The sequence below is a fragment of the Garra rufa genome, chromosome 16, assembly GCF_049309525.1.
Source record: "Garra rufa chromosome 16, GarRuf1.0, whole genome shotgun sequence".
Taxonomy (NCBI): Eukaryota; Metazoa; Chordata; class Actinopteri; order Cypriniformes; family Cyprinidae; genus Garra; species Garra rufa.
Genome location: NC_133376.1, coordinates 35,848,145 through 35,865,425, shown reverse-complemented (window position 1 = coordinate 35,865,425; position 17,281 = coordinate 35,848,145). Strand labels below are relative to the sequence as shown.

At 36.8% G+C, this 17,281-nt stretch overlaps 1 protein-coding gene across 3 annotated transcripts in view; it reads left to right on the top strand.

Annotated features, from left to right (window-relative positions):
* Positions 1-17,281, top strand: part of mid2 (midline 2) — a 148,675-nt gene that overhangs the window by 86,806 nt on the left and 44,588 nt on the right. For 2 of the 3 annotated variants that reach the window (XM_073820535.1, XM_073820534.1), the window contains exons 3-4: positions 5,758-5,823; positions 7,968-8,063. In XM_073820535.1, coding sequence (XP_073676636.1) covers positions 5,758-5,823; positions 7,968-8,063 — 162 coding nt within the window. The remainder of the gene's footprint in view (positions 1-5,757; positions 5,824-7,967; positions 8,064-17,281) is intronic. The other variant, XM_073820536.1, reaches the window with a different exon arrangement.

The window sequence follows — 17,281 nt, the reverse complement described above, 5'->3', positions numbered from 1 at the left end:
CACATCCTTGATTTTGTGTGCGTCAAATAAAACGTGAATAACAAACCTTGCTAATGTCTGTTGGTAGAAGCTGAAGTGTCCTTGTTCCCTCCAACTCTGACAAGCGGAGGCGTCTCTGTGTTGCTCAGAAGAAGCCTTGCTTTTGATTAAAATTAATTATTGTCTAACTGAGCAATTCCTTTCCTTTTAATGTCCTCAGTGGGTGTAATTAACTCAGACACATTTCTCTTAAGTTGTTTTGCATGAAGCACATTTTTCCTCAAGGGATTCATCTTCCCCATGAGAGCAAGCAATTCCTCTGACACTCATCCCTTTAACCTTCAAGCCAGTTAGTCTGAGGAGTTTGATGTCTTTCCTGTCTGTGCTCTTCAGGCTGTTAATCTGTTCCTGGTGGAATACGTAGATGTACAGCTAGCCCTGTCTTATTAGAGAATGTGGGGTCAGGGAAGTATGGAGGCTGTGTTCCATCACAGAATTAAAAAATAATAAAAAAGGTAATTGTGACTACCTATCTCACAATTCTGAGTTTATATCTTACAATTGTGAAAAGTAGAACTGCGAGATGTAAACAAGTCGGCATTGTGAGTTGTAAACTCCCAGTTAAGACGTGATAACTTGCAATTGCGAGATAAAATTCTGGGAAATAACTCAGAATTGTGAGAAAACTCTGAATTTAAAAATAAAATATAAAAATTGCGAAAAAGTCAGAATTGCTAGATGTCAGCTCAAAATGCCCTCTGAGATGTTGTGAGATGTTTTCTCAGAATTCTGAGTAAAAAAATCAGAATCTCAAGTAAAAAGTCAGAATTGCGAAATGTTAACTTAGAATTCTGAGAAAAAAGCCAGAATTGTGAGGTGCTATCTCAGAATTCCAAGAAAAGAAGTCAGAATTGTGAGAAAAAGCCAGAATTGCAAGATGTTATCTCAGAATTCCGAGAAAAAATCCAAAATTGCGAGATATTATCTCAGAATTCCGAGAAAAAAGTCAGAATAGGTAGACGTTATCTCAGAATTCCGAGAAAAAAGCCAGAATTGCGAGATGTCAGTTCAGAATTTAAAAAAAAAAATAGAATAGGGAGATGTTACCTCAGAATTCCAATAAAAAAAGAAAGTCAGAATAGGGAGATGTTACCTCAGAATTCCAAGAAAAAAAGAAAGTCAGAATATGGAGATGTTACCTCAGAATTAAAAAAAAAAAAAAAAAAAGAATAGGGAGATGTTACCTCAGAATTCCAAGAAAAAAAGAAAGTCAGAATTGCGAGATATTATCTCAGAATTCTGAGAAAAAAGACAGAATTGCGAGATGTTAACTAAGAATTCCAAGAAAAAAGCCAGAACTGCAAGATATTATCTCAGAATTCCGAGAAAAAAGCCAGAATTGCAAGATGTTAACTTAGAATTCCAAGAAAAAAGCCAGAACTGTGAGATATTATCTCAGAATTCCGAGAAAAAATCCAAAATTGCGAGATATTATCTCAGAATTCTGAGAAAAAAGTCAGAATAGGTAGACATTATCTCAGAATTCCGAGAAAAAAAGCCAGAATTGCGAGATGTTAGTTCAGAGGAAAAAAAAAACAGAATAGGGAGATGTTACCTCAGAATTCCAAGAAAAAAAAAAAAGTCAGAATAGGGAGATGTTACCTCAGAATTCTGAGAAAAAAGCCAGAATTGTGAGATGTTATCTCAGAATTCCGAGAAAAAAAGCCAGAATTGCGAGATATCTCAGAATTCTGAGGAAAAAGTCAGAATTGCGAGATGTTAACTTAGAATTCCAAGAAAAAAGCCAGAAATGCGAAATATTATCTCAGAATTCCGAGAAAAAATCCAAAATTGCGATGTTATCTCAGAATTCCGAGAAAAAAGTCAGAATAGGTAGACGTTATCTCAGAATTCCGAGAAAAAAAGCCAGAATTGCGAGATGTTAGTTCAGAATAAAAAAAAAAAAAAATATGGAGAATATGGAATATGGAGAATATGGAGATGTTACCTCAGAATTCCAAGAAAAAATGAAAGTCAGAATAGGGAGATGTTACCTCAGATTTCTGGAAAAAAAAAGTCTGATTAGGGAGATGTTACCTCAGAATTCAGTGAAAAAAGCCAGAATTGCGAGATGTTACTCAGAATTCAGAGAAAAAAGCCAAGAAAAAAGTCAGAATTGTGGGATGTTAACTTAGAATTCTGGGGAAAAAAAGTCTCAAAAGGGAGATAATATCTCAGAATTCCGAGAATAAAGCCAGAATTGCAAGGTGTTATCTCAGAATTCCGAGAAAAAAAGTCAGAATCGTGAGATGTTAACTCAGTATTATGTGAAAAATAAAAAAGTCAGAATTGTGAAGAAAAACATCAGAATTCCAAGATGTTAACTCAGAATTGCAACAAAAAAAGTATTTTTTTATATTCCATGCCAGAAATAAGAGATGTTCTCAAGAAAAAAACACCTGAGCTGACCTCGACGATACATTTTCATTTGATTTAAAAGTATAGGCATGCCAGACAGTTTGACTGGGTCAAGGCTTTAAACACGGCATTATGGGATTGATTTTTTGTTTTTTGATGGAGAGAAGGGGGCGTATTGCTCTGCGTTAAAAGCTTAATGGCACTCCCCAGACAAGCCTCAAACAAGGGTAATGTAGACCGAATTAAATGACTCTGTCTAATTAATTAGAAGAGCAGAGGCTGGTAAGAAACAGCAGTGGCTTCTCATTAGACCGAGTTTGCGAGTCTCTGGAGAGTGCTGGTTTGGAATATTATCCGGTGCGAGCGACATTTCCCAGCAGGCTCTGGTTGCTGACACATGCACGCACTCAACCGCCCGTTGTTAGCGTGGTTGCTGTGTTTCCGCATTGTGTTCCCTCAAAAAAAACACAAGAGGGAGAGGATCACAGAATAATTAAACACACCCACTTTGAAGTCTGTTTTCTCGCCTCAGGATGTAATTCTTTTTCAGGATTTGTTGTTGTTGTCGCTCTGACCCAGAACTTAATGGATGCGGCACACGCCTGTTAAAGCGTGTAACGCCTACGGTGTGAGCATCAAACGGCAACTCAGCAAATATCTTGTACATCTCGCCTTCCCTCTGTATCTGGGATAATCTCTTATCTGATAACAAGCTCTAGTCAAACTGTGAATCATTTGGACTAGAGCTTTCCAACCGAGTTTGATTCATTTGATTCATTCGAGCCGTTATTTGATTCTTTTTGTGAATCATTTGCTAATATAAGCCTAGTTAGTCCTTCGTTTCATTCACTCTCACTCACTCATTGCTTTCTTCCTGTCAGTCATGCCACAGTGTCAGTTGTGTACTGCAGCACTGCGCTTGTTGCATATTAGAAAGAGCAGAGTTTTTATGTGTTTCTGTCTCTCTCTCCTTTCTCTCTCTGCTCTTCCTCTTGCATGGCTGTGTCTGTGTCTTTGAAGTCTAGTGTCTGCTTTAATGAGTGTGTACTTCAGACTTGTTCAGCCCAAACCGCACTAGGTCTGCTGTCCTGAGGCCACTCCGCTCTCTCTCCCTTTCACACTCTTCCTTTCCTTTCCTTTCCTTTCCTTTCCTTTCCTTTCCTTTCCTTTCCTTTCCTTTCCTTTCCTTTGCTTTCCTTTTTCCTCTTTATTTTCCTTTTTCCTCTTTATTTTGTCCATTCCTTTTTTTCTGTTGTTCTTTCTTCCTTCTTCCTTTCTTTTTCTTTCTATCTTTCTCTTTCTCTTTCCTTACTTCAGATGCTCTTTTCACTATATCTTTTTTCCTTCCAATCTTCCCTATGTCCTTTGTCCTACTTTCCAATCCTTCTTTCCTTCCTTCCTTCCTTCATTTCCTTTTTTGTCTTTCTTGCTTTCTTTTTTGATTTACACCTATCCTTTCTTCCTAGTTTCATTTTTTCCTTCCTTCTTTCCTTCTATCCTTCCTTCCTTCATTGCCTTTTTTTGTCTTTCTTGCTTTCTCTTTTTATTTACACCTATCATTTCTTCCTGGTTTCTTTCTTTCTTTCTTTCTTTCTTTCTTTCTTTCTTTCTTTCTTTCCTGCCTTCCTTCATTTCTTTTTATGTCTTTCTTGTGTTTGTGTTGTGTTGTATCCTTTTTTCCTGGTTCCTTCTTTCCTTCTTTCTTTCTTTCTTTTTTCTTTCTTTCTTTCTTCCTCCCTTCTTTCTTTTTTGTCTTTCTTGCGTTCTTTTTGGATTTTGGATTTAAATCTATCCTTTCTTCCTAGTTTCTTTCTTTTGTTCTTCTCTTTGCTTTCTTCCTTCTGTCCTTCTTTGTTTCTTCCTTCCTTCATTCCTTCCATTTCTTTCTTTCATTTACCTCTTTCTTTCTTTTTTTCACTTCTTTTGGGATTTACACCTATCTTTTTTTCCTAGTTTCTTTTTTTCTTCCCTTCCTTCTTTGCCTCCATCCTTCTGTCCTTCTTCCTTTCTTTTTTCCTTCCTTCCTTCCTTCCTTCACTTCTTTGTTGTCTTTCTTGCATTCTTTTTGGATCTACTTTCCTTCCTTCCATTTCTTTCTTTTTCTTTCATTCCTTTTTCTCTCTTCTTTCCTTCATTCTGTCCTTCCTTCATTAGTTTTCACCTTTTTCCCTTCCTTATTTGCTTTCATCCTTCTATCCTTCTTCGTTTCTTTCCTTCACTTCTTTTTTCTCTTTCTTGCATTCTTTTTAGATTTACACCTATCCTTTTTTTTCATAGTTCATTTTTGGATTTGCACCATTTTTTTCTTTCATTTACTTTTTCATTTCTTTCCGTCCTTCGTTCTTTCCCACTGTCCTTCATTCCATTTTTCTTTCTTTCTTTCTTTCTTTCTTTCTTTCTTTCTTTCTTTCTTTCTTTCTTTCTTTCTTTCTTTCTTTCCTTTTTTTCTTCTTTCCTTCCTTTAGTTCTTCCTTCAATTTTTCTTTCCTTTCTTCTGTCCTTCCTTCCCTCCATTTCTATTTCTTTCATTTACTTTTCTCTCCTTACTTTTTCTCTCTTTTTTCCTTCCTTCCTTCCTTCATTCATTACTTTTCACCTTATTTCTTTTGTTTACTTGTCTTTCCTTGTTTATTTTATTCTTTTTCTTTCTTTCTTTCTTACTTTCTTTCTTTGTTTTTTCTTTCTTTTTTACTATGTTTGTTTATTTCTTCCTTCCTTTGTTTTCTTCCTAACATTTCTTTCTTTTTCTTTCATTTACTTTTCTCTTTCATTCCTTTTTCTCTCTTCTTTCCTTTCTTCTGTCTTTCCCTTCCTTGTTTTTTTTTCTTTTATTCCTTCCTTCTGTCCTTCCTTTCATTCCCTTTCCTTCCTTCCTTCCTCTTGCTATCAATCTCTCTCTCTCTCTCTCTCTCTCTCTCTCTCTCTCTCTCCCTCACTCAATTGGGCTCCAAGCTCATTCACCCCCGGCAGCTTGTCTTCTGTCTCCTGGGAGGTGATACTTGGTTTTGATGTATAAATCATCCTTGACTGTTCAGTCTTTAATTAATGACCCCATCTGTCCTTGCCGGGTGAGTTTGAATTTTAAAATGCTGACACGCCAAACAAGCGCCTCTGCGACTGCCTGACGCAACAAGCCCCCGAGTAAAGCAAGCTATCAGTGCACAGAGAATAGGCAGTCTGACATAGACACCCTCACCTGCTTCCAGCCGAGGTGCTTCCAGCCCATTTACCCGGCAGAGCAAGGGAGATAAAGCACGGGAGAGGCTGAAAACCAGTCGTCGGACAGAGCTGGGGCATTAATACTTCCGTCCATCTGCGGGCCAGACCAGTAAGGCTCTGTGTGTATGTGTGTGTTCATAGGCTTTTCAAGTGAGCCCTGCCAGAGTTTCTGAAGCGGTTATGGAGGCATCAAAGACAAGCGCCGCGGTGAGTCATCGGCTGCCTTTTACAATCTATGTACTGGATGTGTGCAAGACAGCATTTCAGGCCATAGACGGGGGGTGCGGGTTGTGCAGGTGGACAGGGTCAGGCTGCATCACATATGCATGAATAGCCAACCACACAAAACAGAGAACATAAAGGCTCTGTTCTCGCTTTTGTATGCCGATGTTGTCGATCTTGTTGTTCCCATCGTTCCTGCTTTTCACTCTGCTCGGGCTTCTTTTTTGTTTCCTCTCATGTCATTAATATCAGCTGTTCATCTCAGCGCCGTGTTCATGCTTTTCTCTTCTTTCTCCCGCTGTGCGGGTCATCACTTCATACAGCTGCTCGTGTAGCATGGTGGGACGGCTCTCTTTGAGTCGTCGCTGCAATTTCCCTCTTTATCTTTCCAACTTGTGTTGTAGTGAAGCATGTGCGCACTTTTAACTAATTACACAGTTCTCCGCCTCTCACCATTGTGATTGAACACCAATGAAACTCAACACCCATCATAAATCTTTTGTATGAAGTGTTAAACTCCATTACTCTACGATATTGGACAGTACGTCCATCATCCCTTTTTCATGAGCTAAACAAATGCAAATGCTCTTACGGTGACCCAAACTCAGATTCAAACCTCTTATTAAACTTTAATTGCTACAAACCTGTTTCTACAAAGTGTACACTAGAGCTCATGAATTAGGACACCCTCCCCCCCCACCCCCCCCCCAGTGTGAAAGTCTCAGCCCAGCGCACACAGTTTCTCGTTAGTGACGATTAGTGTTTGTGATGTGGAACTAATTTGCTGTTAGTTGCTTGTTTTGAATCTAATCCGTCTTTGTGGGATCTCTGTGGACTCTATCATTTATCCATGCGCACCTAAACTAACATTATCATCTGCACAGTGTTTTTCTTTAATTCATGAAAAAGACAGAACAGGAGCAGTGGGAAAAAGAATCTGCTGCCCTCAGAAACACAGTTTTAATCCCTTGAAAGCAGATGAATTATGTGATACAATTTTCATTTCCAAAATGTAGAAGCCAGTTTTCGAGAAGTGCATTTTGGAAATGGATGAAATTTATGTCATCTATTCATCTTCATGTTGTTCTAAACCTATACACTGTTGTTTTTAATCATTTTAATTGCATAAAATTCATATATGTTTTCATATAATTTACTCACCCCTTTGTCGTCCAAGATGTTCATGTCTTTCTTTCTTCAATCGTAAAGAAATTATATTTCTTAAGGGAAACATTTCAGGGATTATTTTCATATAGTGGACTTCTATGGTGCCCCCAAGTTTGACCTTCAAAAATGCAGTTTAAATGGAGCTTCAAATGGCTCTAAACAAAAAAAATGGCTCTTCCCAGCCAAGGAAGAAGGGTCTTATCTAAATGTTCAGTCATTTTCTAAACAAATTACCTCAAAAGCTCTTCTTGTCTCGTCTATGCGACGCGTATGCGTAGTCTATATCCGGGTCAATACAGTTAGGGTATGTTCAAAAATCTTGTTTTCTTCTTCAACTTCAAAAGCATCCTACATCGCTGTTTTGCCTTTTTTGTAAAGGACGTTTGATCTTCTTTGCATGTTCACTTTGTAAACACTGGGTCTGTATTTCTGCAGCGATGTAGGACGATTTTGAAGTTGGGAAGAGAACGAGATGGGAGTTTTTTGACATACTCTAACTGTCTGAGTTCACGCAGACCTAGACAAGACAAGCATTTGAGGTTAAAGAGTATGTAAACTGTCATGTTATGTTTCGAAAATGAACAAGTTTTGCTAGATAAGTCCCTTCTTCCTCGGCTGGGATCGTTTAGAGCCTTTTAAGGCTGTATTTAAGCTGCATTTTGGAAGTTCAAACTTGGGGGCACCATTTAAGTCTATTATATGGACAGATATCCCGAAATGTTTTCCTCAAGAAACATAATTTATTATCTACTGAAGAAAGCAAGGTATGTGCATTTTGAATGACAAGGGGGTTAGTAAATGATCTGTACATTTTAGTTCTGGAAGTAAGCTACTCCTATAATCCTTCCTTGCTGAATTAAAGTGTTCATTTAATGGAATAATTGGAATAGCTTGTCTGTTTCAGGCAGAAAGAGTGATTCATTTCATTCTGTCTAAATGCCATGTCTCTGCCCTTCCAACAGCAAACCTTGGAGAATAACCTCACCAATCTGGTGAAGAGGAACAGTGAGCTGGAGAACCAGATGGCCAAACTCATCCAGATTTGTCAACAGGTGGAGGTGAGTCCAGGCAAATTTATCATTATATTCTTCATCCTTCACATCACCATCATCATCATACTCCCTCACATTGACTTTCAAATCAATGTTCAGCTATTTTCCTCAAACAAATTTTATTTTTTGAGTTACAAATGCTTGTCAGAGGTGCAAGGCTATTCGAGGGATGCAGATACAAAATGTACAGATTGTTGCATTTATATGGATGGATGTATGAATGGTTTATGTAATTGTGTGTCTGTTTTCGTCAAGTATCAGTGAATGTTTTTTTTAATTCACAGTGCGGTGTGCCTGTATAGGCAGCTTTTTTGCTTGTATTGACTTGAGTTCTGCACAACCATTAATTTTCTGCTGAGCCAAAGGCTAGAAAAGCCTCCAAGAGTGTATCAATATGAATGCAAATTGGTAAATGCTTTTCTTGTGAAAAAAGAGACAAGCATTATACATACATTCACTAAGTGAAATGCACTTACGATCAGTATAAGAGAAAGAACCTTAAATAAGAATCATAGTACACTCTAAAAAATGCTGGGTTAAATACAACCGAGCGCTGGGTGAAATATGGACAAACCCAGAGACAGGGCTGTTTTGACCTAGCGTTTGGGTTAAATGTTTAACCCAACTTTCTGGGTAGTTTTATTTAACTCGACTGTAAAGTTTTTTATATTACTATTTGGCTGGTTTAAAATGAAGCCAAAATAGGTTGTAAATCAAAAATCTGAGACACACACTGCAAAAAAATGCTTTTCTTACTTAGCTTTTTTTGTCTTGTTTCCATCCAAAATATCTAAAAATTCTTAAATCAAGGATTTAGATGAGTAAAAAGTATTGTCTTGTTTTCAGAAAAATGATTAGATTAAAATATAGATTAAAAGAATAAAATAAGATTATTTAGCTTGTTCTAAGCAAAAACTCACTTAATTTTGACTTCTTTTTTCTGAAAACAAGACAATAATTTTTACTCGTCTAGAAAATCCTGTTTGATTTAAGAATTTTTCGATATTTTGGCTGGAAACAAGACAAAAAAATCTAAGTAAGAAAAGCATTTTTTGCAGTGCATAATTACTAGAGACATCAGCAATAATCAAAAGGTGAACATTTATTAATATCAATAATGAATAAGCAGTTTAAAAATGTTTATTTTTTAATTATTATTTATTCGGCTTATTAATAAATGTTCATTTATTGAACATATTAATGAAAGTTAATTTCCAACGTATTTTGGGTTCATTTTAAGCAAGAAATATAGTCATTTTAAGCAATAGTTGAGCTAAATGAAACTACCGGTTAAACTTTTAACTTAACTGCTAGGTCAAAACAATCCAATCACTAGGTTTGTAAAGGGATTGTTTTTAACCCAGTATTTTTTTTTTATAGTTTAGGTGTCTGAATCATAAAGTTCTCCTATTACACAATTTACTAGAGTTGTTTGTACAAGCAGAAAATTATTCAGTTGTATTGGTTTTTTATCCTTTTGTTTATTAATATTCCACTGTGGTTTATCATTAAGTTTAACTGTTATGCAGTGGCAGGAAAAAAATATGTTTTTAGGTTAACCTGGTTTCCTGTATATATATATTTTATCACAATAAAAATACATAATCTGTTTAAGCAAGTCTTATACACACAATTATACATTTACATGAAAAGTGGAAAATGTATGTGAATCCCTACGGTAATATTTTAGCTAAAGCTAATGTAGAATCTAATTAATGAAGCAAGATTGAAAGTGCTGATCAGGGTAAAAAAAAAAAAAGAGTTTGCTTTTCACAAGAGATATTGCTTGATGTGAACCATACCTCAAATAAAATAGATGTCTGAATGCTGAGATTAAGAATTGTTGACTTAGATAAAGCAGAAATATCTCTGCATGTTAGTCATGAGTACACAGTAAATCAAATTGTTTATAAATGGAGAAAGTTGAGCAGTGAATATTCAGTGATGTCAAGAAGAGTCATGCGTAAAACTTCGAAACATCCCTGGAATGTGCGAACATATGGCAGGTTTCAGGGTTGTTATTAAATGACATACTTTTTCACTAGAATTCAGTGAATGTTTACATGGCTTGCTTAATAATTACACGAAAGCAAATCATTTGTTATTTAAGTGAAGTGTGTTTTTTATTGTTGATGATCAAATACATTTTATGACCAGTTCTTGCAGAAATCGATGGTAAATCAAAGCATTCACATACTTTTTTCCTACAAAATGAAAAAAATGTATATACTAAAAGTTAAGGGGTGAGATATATATATACAGGTGAAGTCAAACGTTTACATATACCTTGCAGAATCTGCAAAATGTTAATTATTTTATCAAAATAAGAGGGATCATACAAAAAAGCATGCTATTTTTTTATGCGGTACTGACCTTAATAAGACATTTCACATAACAGATGTTTACATATAGTCCACAAGAGAAAATAATAGTTGAATTTATAAAAATGACCCCGTTCAAAAGTTTACATCCCCTTGATTCTTAATACTGTGTTCTTATCTGAATTATCCACAGCTGTGTTTAGTGATAGTTGTTCATGAGTTTCTTGTTTGTCCTGAGCAGTTAAACTGACTGCTGTTCTACAGAAAAATCCTTCAGGTCCCACAAATTCTTTGGTTTTTAGCATTTTTGTGTATGCAAACCCTTTCTAACAATGACTGTATGATTTTGAGATCCATCTTTTCACACTGAGGACAACTGAGGGACTCATATGCAACTATTACAGAAGGTTCAAACACTCACTGGTGCTTCAGAAGGAAAAACAATGCAAAAAGATCAGTTTAAATTTTACTTATTTTGTCTTCTGGGGAACATGTATCTTCTGTAGCCTCCAAAGAGCAGTACTAAATGAAAAACAAAAATATGATATTTAGGCAAAATACGAAAAATGTCCACATCCTCATTCCATTGAAAAGTTTTCACCCCGGCTCTTAAAGCATTGTTTTCCCTTCTGAAGCATCAGTGAGTGTTTGAACCTTCTGTAATAGTTGCATATGAGTCCCTCAGTTGTCCTCAGTGTGAAAAGATGGATCTCAAAATCATGTAATCATTGTTGGAAAGTGTTCAAATACACAAAAATGCTGAAAAATCAAAGAATTTGTTGGACGTGAAGGACAGTTAAAGGGATAGTTCACCCAAAAATGAAAATTTGATGTTTATCTGCTTACCCCCAATGCATCCAAGATGTAGGTGACTTAGTTTCCTCAGAAGAATACAAACGAAGATTTTTAATGAAAACCGGTGCTGTCTGCCAGCCTTATCATGGACGTGGATGGGCACCAGACCTTTAAAAGTAAACAAAAACATGCACAGACAAATCCAAATTACACCCCGCGACTCGTGACGATACATTGATGTCTTAAGACACGAAACGATCGGTTTTTGAGAGAAACTGAACAGTATTTATATCATTTTTTACCTTTGATACACAGCCACGTCCATCTGTAATGTGCACGAGTTTGGCATTAGTCACGTCACATGAGCACGCGCTCTAGCGTAGAATACGCAAACGCCGTAAGGGGAAATCAGTGAAAAGTCCCGGATGAGTTTGCGCAAACTAATGTAATCTTTTAGCTTTAAATCGGTTTAAACAATCAGGATAAGCGCAAGTATTTACCATTTTGAATAGCCGCTATACCCACAATCTCTGTGCTCTGTGTAAACAATGAGTGTCGTATTCATGCGACAGATCGCTTCCGGCGTTTGCGTATTCTACCACAGAGCGCGTGCTCATGTGACGTGACTGATGCCGAACGCTTACTCAGGAGAGATGGACGTGGCGTTGTAACAAAGGTAAAAAATGATATAAATACTGTTCAGTTTCTCTCAAAAACCGATCGTTTCGTGTCTTAGGACATCAATGTATCATCACGAGCCGCAGGGTGTAATTTGGATTTGTCTGTGCATGTTTTTGTTTACTTTTAAAGGTCTGGTGCCCATCCACTCACATTATTTGGCTGGCAGACTGCACCGGTTTTCGTAAAAAATCTTCGTTTGTGTTTTTCTGGGGAAACAAAGTAACCTACATCTTGGATGCATTGGGGGTAAGCAGATAAACATCAAATTTTCATTTTTGGGTGAACTATCCCTTTAACAGGGACTCGTTAACAACTATCACTAAACAAAATAAAATGTAAATGTATGTAAAGTGTATGTAAACTTTTGACTTCCGATTGTATATATACATATACAAATGTTACAGAAGATTTCCGTTTCAAATAAATGTTGTTCTTTTGAACTCTCTGTTCATAAAAAAATAAAAGAAATACAGGTCCTTCTCAAAAAATTAGCATATTGTGATAAAGTTCATTATTTTCTGTAATGTACTGATAAACATTAGACTTTCATATATTTTAGATTCATTAACACACAACTGAAGTAGTTCAAGCCTTTTATTGTTTTAATATTGATGATTTTGGCATACAGCTCATGAAAACCCAAAATTCCTATCTCAAAAAAATTAGCATATCATAAAAAGGTTCTCTAAACGAGCTATTAACCTAATCATCTGAATCAACTAATTAACTCTAAACACCTGCAAAAAATTCCTGAGGCTTTTAAAAACTCCCAGCCTGGTTCATTACTCAAAACCGCAATCATGGGTAAGACTGCCGACCTGACTGCTGCCCAGAAGGCCATCATTGACACCCTCAAGCAAGAGGGTAAGACACAGAAAGAAATTTCTGAACGAATAGGCTGTTCCCAGAGTGCTGTATCAAGGCACCTCAGTGGGAAGTCTGTGGGAAGGAAAAAGTGTGGCAGAAAACGCTGCACAACGAGAAGAGGTGACCGGACCCTGGGGAAGATTGTGGAGAAGGACCGATTCCAGACCTTGGGGGACCTGCGGAAGCAGTGGACTGAGTCTGGAGTAGAAACATCCAGAGCCACCGTGTACAGGCGCGTGCAGGAAATGGGCTACAGGTGCCGCATTCCCCAGGTCAAGCCACTTTTGAACCAGAAACAGCGGCAGAAGCGCCTGACCTGGGCTACAGAGAAGCAGCACTGGACTGTTGCTCAGTGGTCCAAAGTACTTTTTTCGGATGAAAGCAAATTTTGCATGTCATTCGGAAATCAAGGTGCCAGAGTCTGGAGGAAGACTGGGGAGAGGGAAATGCCAAAATGCCTGAAGTCCAGTGTCAAGTACCCACAGTCAGTGATGGTCTGGGGTGCCATGTCAGCTGCTGGTGTTGGTCCACTGTGTTTTATCAAGGGCAGGGTCAATGCAGCTAGCTATCAGGAGATTTTGGAGCACTTCATGCTTCCATCTGCTGAAAAGCTTTATGGAGATGAAGATTTCATTTTTCAGCACGACCTGGCACCTGCTCACAGTGCCAAAACCACTGGTAAATGGTTTACTGACCATGGTATTACTGTGCTCAATTGGCCTGCCAACTCTCCTGACCTGAACCCCATAGAGAATCTGTGGGATATTGTGAAGAGAAAGTTGAGAGACGCAAGACCCAACACTCTGGATGAGCTTAAGGCCGCTATCGAAGCATCCTGGGCCTCCATAACACCTCAGCAGTGCCACAGGCTGATTGCCTCCATGCCACGCCGCATTGAAGCAGTCATTTCTGCAAAAGGATTCCCGACCAAGTATTGAGTGCATAACTGAACATAATTATTTGAAGGTTGACTTTTTTTGTATTAAAAACACTTTTCTTTTATTGGTCGGATGAAATATGCTAATTTTTTGAGATGGGAATTTTGGGTTTTCATGAGCTGTATGCCAAAATCATCAATATTAAAACAATAAAAGGCTTGAACTACTTCAGTTGTGTGTTAATGAATCTAAAATATATGAAAGTCTAATGTTTATCAGTACATTACAGAAAATAATGAACTTTATCACAATATGCTATTTTTTTGAGAAGGACCTGTATATGAAGCAGCATGTTCTGAAATGTTTTTGAGCAGCAAATACGTATTAGAATGATTTGTGAAGGATCATGTGACGCTGAAGACTGAAGTAACGATGCTGAAAATTCAGCTTTGCATCATAGGAATGAATTACTTTTGAAAATATATTAAAATAGAAAACAGTTATTTTAAACTGTGAATATATATTACAATATTACTTCATTCACTCTGTTATTAGTGAAAAAATACAGCCTCGGTGAGCATTTTAGTTGAAGTTACCTTACCAGCAAGATGTTGCGTGTTCATATATATGCAGCCACAGCTTGGTAGTGATGTGACATATTTATGCACATGTGATAAACAGTCCTTTTGAAAGTCAATTAGTACCCTTTATCTTTAAATCAGAGCTTATTAAAGGCTCGACAAACAAGGCACCAGGGATATATTTAGGCCTTTGCTTGATGTCACCTTGAACATCGGCTGAGCGATGTTTTTGAGTTGTTGTTACTCCAAATATGACTCAAGATCCGCACGAAGACATCAGGCACAAGGGAAATTCAAATGCGAGCGTCCTTTTTAATGACTCTGTCAGGATGGTTGTCCTTGCTGTTTGAGAAAAGAAAGCAGGTGACAAGGCATTGTTACTTCATTAGCTGAATCAGTCTTGTTGAACCCCGAGGGGACTGCATGCGTAGCACGTCTCTAACCTCAGCTGAACCGCACATAAAAAACTTCTGCATACCACCGGCTGCTTTGTGCACTCAAAGAATGTAGCTCACACCTCGGCTGAGTGAGTTAGCGCTGTGGAGGCCATACATTTTAAAGCATTTAAAAACAGCTTTCTGCAGTAAATCCCCAGCTATGTATATTATATAGAGTCGAACAACCTCAAGGTGATTTAAAATGGTTAAACCAATCCGTAATCAAGTATTAACTGCGTTAAATGGCATTTTCTCCTACATTATTAAAATCTAGATCAATTATTAAAGGCTAACTGTTGTACGAATGTTCACCGAACAGCTGTCGGTCATAAGACGAACATCTCTTTACGGCAAGGCCTGGCAAGGTGTCATGTTTATTTGAAGGCCACAGTAAATTATTGAGGACCAAATGAATGAGGTGTGAGGATGGTAAGTGAGACAGGTTTCAGGGAAACTGCTAATTAAATGTCTTGGAGATGAAATGCAGAAGGTTTAAGTGAAAATCAGTCAGCTGTCAACTTTGGTCCTTCACTGAATGTATGTATAGAACTGGCTTGAACAGGAAATGTGCATCAGGTTTTATCCTGAAGCAGCCAGTTAAATTATAGTATTTTGCTGATCATTGTAAAGTGCATTTATGTGCTTGAAAGGAGGGTTGCAAGTTCAGTGTAAGTTCAGTTCTGTCGACACTGTGAAAAGAGGGATTTAAACAAGTTTACAGCTCGAATTGAACATTTTGTAATGGAATGGTTTATGTAGATGGAACAAAATACAGCTTCGCTTTTCTGATCAGAAAATTAGAACCAAAAACTAGGAATTAACCTAATATTATTTTTTTATTTATTGATCAAACCTTCAAACCTTAGTGACTTTCTGTCGGCAATTTCTGGTGTAATGCAATTTGAAGATTTAATTTAATCTTTGTTTTTCCCTCCACTGACTTTTATTAAATGGAAAAAAAATTAAACATTTGAGACAAACCTTCAAATGATGTAGTTTTAATTTAAATTTTGTCAGACATTTTTTAGTCTTTTAATCTTAGTCCTGTGTCAAATGTACTTTTTAGTCATAATTTTAGTTAACCTTGACCACAAAACCAGTCTTAAGTATCACAGGTATATTTGTAGCAATAGCCAAAAATACATTGTATGGGTCAAAATTATTATTTTTTCTTTTATGCCAAAAATCATTAAGATATTAAGTAAAGATCATGTTCAATGAAGATATTTTGTCAATTTCCTACCGTAATAGTAATATGCATTGATAAGAACTTAATTTGGACAACTTTAGAGGCGATTTTCTCAATATTCGTTTGCACCATCAGATTCCAGATTTTCAAATAGTTGTATCTCTGGCAAATATTATCCCAGATGGTGTATACATTATATAAAACATGACCCTTATGATTGATTTTGAGGTCCAGGGTCACATTTAGTCAACCTTGTTCAGTTTTTTGTTTAGTCAAGTTTTCACTGACTAAATTGCTGAGCATTTTAGTCTAGTTTTAGTCAATGGAATATTAGTCACATTTTCGTCTTGCTGTATAATGGTTAAAATTGTCAATTTTATTTTTGTTCAAAATTATAATCGCAATGATTGTTGTCATTTGAAAAAAATTATTTTTACATTTCAAGTAACATTTCTTTAAGCAGCATGTTCAACTTCATAAATGGATTAGTGTGTCATGCAAACATGTTGCAAACACTGAGATGTTAAAACTTGAACTCATATCTTTCCTTGATACTATATAGATGGGTGTGACCCATTAAGATATCAGTCAACGAGTGCATCATCTGGAATGCATCACTTTCTATTTTAAGGGTCACATCTGCAAAAATCTTAAAAAATGTCTCACGCTCTGTTGTGAAACATCTGCTTGAATATCATTCTAGCATTCAACAATGAATGAATGCAATGGATTGTTAATGCAAATTCTTTAACAAATGATATCTTCCAGATGAAAATAGACCCTTCGGCATCCGCGTAGCATCAGAGAAACAAAAGTGGATTCCATTAGACACAAGTTTCAGCGCTAACAGTGAAGGAAATGTCCTAAGAGAGTCGGACACCCAACGCAGAGCTAGTATATGAGCATTGGTGGTTTAAAAGTGTAGAAATATATATATTTTTTCAAGAAGATAGATACAACCCTTATTCCTCAGCTGGGTTTATGTAGAGCCCTTTGAAGCTGCATTGAAACTGCAGTCTGGACCTTCAACCCATTGGCCACCATTGAAGTCCACATAAGGAGAAAAATCGTAGAATGTTTTTTTTTTTTTTTTTAAACCTTAATTTCTTTGCGACCAAAGAAAGAAAGACATGAACATCTTAAATGACATTGGGTTGAGTAAATTGTCAGAATTTAATTCTGGAAGTGAAATTCTCCTGAGGTGCAAAAATTTGAGTAAACTTGAACTCATTTCATTAATATTCTCCTTCTTCCATAGGTGTGACCTGTCAAGGTATCAGTCAACGAGTGCATCATCTGGAATGCATCACTTTCTATTTTAAGGGTCACATCTGCAAAAATCTTAAATGTCTCACGCTCTGTTGTGAAACATCTGCTTGAATATTATTCTAGCATTCAACAATGAAAGAATGCAATGTATTTCTAATGCAAACTCTTAACAAACGATATCTTCCAGACGAAAATAGACCCTTCGG